The 6,000-nt window shown below is 59.1% G+C and overlaps 1 protein-coding gene across 1 annotated transcript in view; it reads left to right on the top strand.

Annotated features, from left to right (window-relative positions):
• The first annotated feature begins 819 nt into the window (after positions 1 to 819).
• ABLIM3 (actin binding LIM protein family member 3) overlaps positions 820 to 6,000 on the top strand; it is a 29,507-nt gene continuing 24,326 nt past the window's right edge. The window contains exons 1-4 of the mRNA XM_026063548.1: positions 820 to 937; positions 1,472 to 1,612; positions 4,297 to 4,480; positions 5,002 to 5,114. Of these exons, the coding sequence (XP_025919333.1) occupies positions 820 to 937; positions 1,472 to 1,612; positions 4,297 to 4,480; positions 5,002 to 5,114 (556 nt within the window). The remainder of the gene's footprint in view (positions 938 to 1,471; positions 1,613 to 4,296; positions 4,481 to 5,001; positions 5,115 to 6,000) is intronic.

Raw genomic sequence — 6,000 nt, 5'->3', positions numbered from 1 at the left:
TGGGATGGGATTTTACTGTGGGGTAGTCTCCAATGTCCCTTTGATTTTTCTTTCTTTGCTTTTTAAACCAATAATGGGCTGATTCTCTTCCTCGTCATACGATCTGCCCCATGGTAAATGAAGAGCCTTTCTGATGAGTGATCTCTTCTGTTTTGCATCCCTTCCTCCCTACTCTGGAAGGCTGTTTGTGTACCAGGTTTCAATCAGCTGTTTCTCTTGTTCCTGGGAAGGCAGTTCAGCACTGGGTCAACAAGTCTCAGGTCTATTGAAATCCCTGCCCTTTACAGGTCATCTTGCCCAGATCGCAGCTCTCTCTGGGATCTTACAGCAAACAAGTCCTTTACGGCTTGGCCCATGAGTGCAGCGATTAGCTCAGTGACAGGCGGCCCAAGCTCCCATGAGCAGCATGTGCATTAGCAACTCTGAAACCAGGGAAGGCAGGAGCTGTTCTTCAAAGTGTTTTTGTATGTGCATGTATTTGGAGATGGTGCTGAGACAGCAGAAAGGCTGTCTGCTCTGTGCAGTTCCTTCGCTGGAGCGTGGGCTGAGGTTGCAGTGTACCGGCCCTTCACGGTGGTCTGCAGAGCTGTGGGAGGAGGGCTGCGGAGTGGAGGTGAATCCCAGGCTATCCTCCCACTCTGTCTGCAGCAGGAGAACTTGGCTCACGCCCTTAATGCTGGTTTCCATGGGGAGCCCATCTGCTGACTGTGGAGGTTGGACTGCGCTCCCATCCGCTGTGGCCCCCAGGCTTGTGTGCAGTGGCTGCATGCTCTGCAGTGCTGCTCCCCAAAGAGCAGCGGTGCTGGGACGCTCTGGCTCATGGAGAAGCTGCAAGTCCAGCCTGGGCCAAACCCCTCAAATGCTGTTAACCTTGAAAGCTCTTTGGGAAATTGCTTCTTCATCCAGTTCCTAACCAAACAAGGGGAGACTGCAAAAAGTAACAGTCCCTTCCCGTGCTGCTGCTGGATTGGCGCTTACTGGTGCTTTTCTGGCTGCACCATCAGCAACCCACAACCAGCCAAGGGCTGAGCAGACCCGGGCAGCACGCAGGTAGCTGGTCCCTCTGTGGTCCCTGCTGTTCGTGCTTTGGACATAGGAGAGGCCTTGGGAGCTCTGCCTGGATTTGGGGGACACCAAGAAGAAACAACACTTGAGCCTGCAGATGGTTACCCATGAGCCAAAGATTGGTGGCTGCTCTTCTGTGGGGACAGGGAGAGCCCAACCTGCTAGACAGACAGAGAGGACATAAGCCCGGGTCAGAGTCGAGGAGTATCAGCATGTTTTTGGCTGTCCTTTGCCACACAGCCTCTCCCTAGCAATACCTAACATCTGGCTGCACTGTCATTGTCACAGAAGGGGTCTTCTCCAGCCAGGCTGAGGTCGGTGCCATGACCCTCAACCACCCAGGCTGTCCTCTGAATGCTAATGGACCCTTCCTCTCTCTCGCTTTTTTCTCCCTCCTTTCTGCCAGCAGTTCCCTATCAGCAAAATCCATATACCCCTGGGAGCAGTTCCACCATTATCCAGTGCTACCGCTGCGGAGACACGTGCAAGGGGGAGGTGGTACGCGTCCAGAGCAATCACTTCCACATCAGGTGCTTCACCTGCCAAGGTAGGAGGGCGCAGCCCAAAGAGCCGGCGGTCAAGCTGCCCCACAGGCCCTGCGCGCAGTCTGGAAGGGAAAGGGCCAGGGAGAGCCCAGCCCGGCCTGCAGAGATGTGATTGCACCCCCGGCGGTGGCCATTTTCCACAGGGGGGATTTGATGCTGTGCAGGTGGGGAGGTGAAGGAGCTGGCAGTGGCATGGGGCCAGCGATGCCCCTGCGCCACACCAAAACCAGCAGACCAGTCTATGGACTGCGGTGGCCAAGACGTGGGCACAGTCACCACGGGCTGCCTGAATGCCACCAGCCTGTGCCGTGCCAGCCCCAGATATACCCACGGCCCATGTGTGATCCAAAGGGCAGCCACATCCATCAGCCACCTGTCCCCGACGAGTGAGGAGGAGCTGTTGCAAGCCTGGCAGAGGCGAAGCAAGGTGGGGGAGAGCCCTGAGCTGCTCATGACGGGGCTGGGGCTGGGGGTGGGTGGCTGATCGCTTCCACCCTCGCACTGGCAGGCAGGGATGAGATGGAGGTGCTGCAATGCTGAGAGCTGTAACTGGGGCTAGGCTGCCTCTGGGGCCTGCAGAAACAGCAGAGAGTTTGGCCTGGGCCCTCTGCATCCAGCAGGCGAGCTGGGCATGGGAAGGAGCCTCCCCTGCCCTGGCAGTGCTGGGGGTGCGAAGGGCCTGGAGGGATGCAGGGGTTGCTGATCCTGGAGGGTGGCAGGAGCTGTGCCCTCCTGGCAGGGGAACGGGGCCATGCTGCCACTCACCCAGGGAGCTCCAGGCTCCTGATGCCCTCTCCGGAGGATGGAGGTTGCTCAAGACCTCCCTGCAGCTGGATGCAGGAGGAGGTGAGCTGAGGAGCCATTAAAGCTAACAGCCCAGAACTGATGCTTAAGGGCTCCTTAGTATGTTTATTAAAACAGCTGGTCTTATGAAGGCCAGTGGCCTGTTCTGTAGATTGCAAAGCATCAAATTACCAGGGTTTTTAAAGGTCTCTGGTCTCCTGAGCTCCCATCACCTTGTGCTAAGTAGGGCGTAAATCTCTGTCCCCTTGGCCACAGAGTCTGGCTGCGGGGGATTCTCCCTCTGGGGTCATCACCATCCCTGCAGGAGCCCATGGGTGCCTCCTCACCCATGCCCTCCCTGTAGCATGGCCAGCCCCAGACCTCCATGTGGGCATGCAGGTGCCCTCAGGACTGGCCAACACGTGCGCAGCCTGGTGCTCAAACCCCCTTTGCCCTCTTCCCCGGCTCGAGTGTCTGCGAGGAGCAGAAAACTGCTCATCCAGACAAAGAGCTCAGACAGGCGCTGGCTTCAAAGGGGACGTGGAGCCGGCGGGGAGAGCTTGGCAGTGTTTGCTGCCTGATTTCCAAGTGAAAGGGAATAAATAATGAGCGGAAATCCTCTTGTCTCACCTTCCCTCGCAGCTCGTACCCCTTGCCACCTCGGGCTCGCTTTCCCAGCTCCACGCCAGCCCAGGGCTTGCCCCACGCTGCAGCCGTCCCCTGTCCCGCTGCCCTGGGAGCCTGACCCACAACCGGTGCAGCCTGCAAAGATGTGCTCTGGGTCCCAGAGCAAATGGGGCCTCAACCTGCCTCCAGTGGTCTTGCTTCTGCTTCTCGATGCTGTCCCAGAGCTGGTGGCCAGTCTGTCTGTCCATCCATGCTCAAAGGGAAGCGCTGAATCCCTGTTTGCCGAGGGCAGCAGGTCCTGCTCCCTGTGCCCACCGGGGCTTCTGCCAGCGGCTCTGGGGAGGAGCAGAGCAGTGCCATGGGGTGCTCTGCAGGGAGGCAAGGGACAGGAGCGGCTTCTCTGTGTCCCGGGACCCGCACGTGCCTGCAGGCCCGAGGAGTAAAGCAGAGAGGAGGGAGGTGGGCAGTGCAGCGTGTGCTCAGCGCCCTGCGGGTCCCCGCCTCACGGCCGGCTCCGTGGCCGCGGTGCTGCAGCCCCCAGAGAGGCCCCGGCCACGCAGCGAGCGGCCTGGCCTGGAGGTGGCCTGCGCCACACCATGTGCCCCACACCGTGCAGTCCTGCTCTTGGCTTCCTGACACCCCGAGGAGAGACAAACCCTGCCCAGGTGCCGCGGGGTCAGGGGGGTGCTGTGGGCCCTCTCAGGAGCCAGGCGGGGATGCCCCGGGCCCTCCCAGCCCGTCTACGCCGAGGTGTGCGGGCTCCAGCCAGTTGCCCTCCCAGCTCTGGGGCTTCCCCTGGGAGTGCCCAATCCTTGCTGTCCCGTCAGCCCCATCCCGCACCCTGCCGCAGCCCAACACTGACATCTTGTGGTGCTGGGGGAGGTCCCCAGCTGGCCTGCAGGGAAAGGGAAACCCTCCAAGATGCCTGCAAAAAGCTTCGTCCTCAAGGATGTCCTACAGGCTCTAGGGGCTACATCCTTGCTGGCTGGAAGGAGCCAAGCCTCCTCAGGTCTGACCGACCTGCGCGAGCACGAGGCTGCCACGCGTTTGGGCAGCATGTGGCATGGCTGCCAAAATGGGGAATGCACGGAGGGGCGCTGGTCCCAGCTGCCCCGGCAGGGACTTGGGATCTGCCTGCTGGATGTGCTTGCGCTGCTGCAGCCTCGCTTGCCCTGCACGGTCATGGGCACCCTCAGTGGCATGGGTGGGAAGGGGCGGGTGGCAGAGGGGCGCTGAGGTGACACTGTCCCCGATGGGTGCATGTTCTCCTCCCCAGTGTGCGGCTGCGACCTGGCCCAGTCGGGCTTCTTCTTTAAGAACCAGGAGTACATCTGCACCCACGACTACCAGCAGCTCTACGGGACCCGCTGCGACAGCTGTGGGGACTTCATCACTGGGGAGGTCATCTCTGCCCTGGGAAGGACCTACCACCCCAAGTGCTTTGTGTGTAGCACGTGCAGGTGAGCTGAAGCCGCAGCTGCAGGGCACACAGCCCCTCTCCATGGGGTCACAGCAGTGGGGCAAGGGAGATCTGCCCTGCCCCACGCAACCTTTGGTTGGTCATTGGGGGAGAGGGTTGTTCATTCGCCCTCAATTCCTCAATCCATTCTCCAGAATTTGGCACCTCGGGAGACATCTCCACTGCATTTTCTTAGTGGAAATCCTTCACAGATAATGAAATAGCTCCAAGCCCTCTCTTCGCAGCCTGGAGGCCTGCCTTAATACCTACCTCAATCCTCGAGCCCTGTCCATGTGCATGCTCACTGCCTCCCCTTGCACCTTCACCTGAGCACAAGGAGGGTGCTGGGGCTGCTCTGGTCCCCCATGGGGATGGCCCAGGGCAGCAGGTCCCACTTGCCCCTCTGGGGAGGAGCAGAGCCTCACGGGTGGCAGCAGAAAGGCTGGGCAAGCTGGGGGCAGCCGGAGACTGTGTGGAGGGGAGCATGCTTCTCACACGCCACCACCTTCTCCTTGGCCGCAGGAAGCCGTTCCCCATTGGAGACAAAGTCACGTTCAGTGGGAAGGACTGTGTCTGCCAAAACTGCTCCCATTCTCTGATCAGCGCCAAACCCATCAAGATCCATGGGCCCAGCCGTAAGTTGACCGCTCTCACGTACGTCTGCAAAGAGAGTTATCGCGTGAGCCTTCTTCAGACCCTGATCCTTGGGGTTATCAGGGTTACTGGTGGCTGTTCCCTCCCAGCTGGTGGTACTGGGGCTGGCTGGGCCTTCAGGAAAACCAGCCAGGGTGAAAAGCCAGACACCCTGGTTGTGATGCACAGTCTACTTTGTATTTGCTATCCCTTAAATGTACTTTTAAGCTATTAGAAAGCTTGTCACCTGAGTTTCCTACTTTGCATTTGCCATCCCTTAAATGTATTTTTAAGCTATTGGGAGGCTTGTCACCTGAGTTTCCTAATAGGGTAACAACTCAGTCTTTTCCTGCTTAGCCTGAGTACTGACCGAGGCTGGGGTACTCCCGGGCACAGCTCCCCTTGCCAGGTCAGACTGGAGCTTGGGGAAGTGCCTGCAAGGGCTTCAGGACCAGCATGCAGCACAGCACTGAGCACTGAGCGTTTGTGGAGGTTTTGGAGGAGGAACAGGGTAACCCCTCAGCTCCACCCAAGATTTTTTCATGCTATGCACATTCACCTCGGGTTTCGGAAACTCCCTTGGCCTGTTTGTGACCTGGGTGGGTGCTGCCACCAAGCCTTTTGCTGTCTGAGGAAGCAACTGAAAATTTGGAGACGGGGCTTGGTTTGTGGCAGTGCCCAGATGTGGGTTTGCAGCAAGTGGCAGGAGAGGAGGTTGCTTTCCTGATGGGTGTTGCGCATCCCAGCCCTGCCGGGATTCCCAGGAGACGGTGCCGCCAGGAGAAGGCAGGAGATCCCTTGGCTTGCCTGCTGCAGCTGTGTGCCTTGGTATGAAGCAGTTACCGCTGCTGCATCAGAGAGCAGATCCTGGCAGCAAGAAACTGCTGG

This window comes from Apteryx rowi, unplaced genomic scaffold (genome assembly GCF_003343035.1).
Source record: "Apteryx rowi isolate R43461 unplaced genomic scaffold, aptRow1 scaffold_2, whole genome shotgun sequence".
Classification (NCBI taxonomy): domain Eukaryota; kingdom Metazoa; phylum Chordata; class Aves; order Apterygiformes; family Apterygidae; genus Apteryx; species Apteryx rowi.
This window is presented reverse-complemented; position numbering and strand designations above follow the sequence as displayed.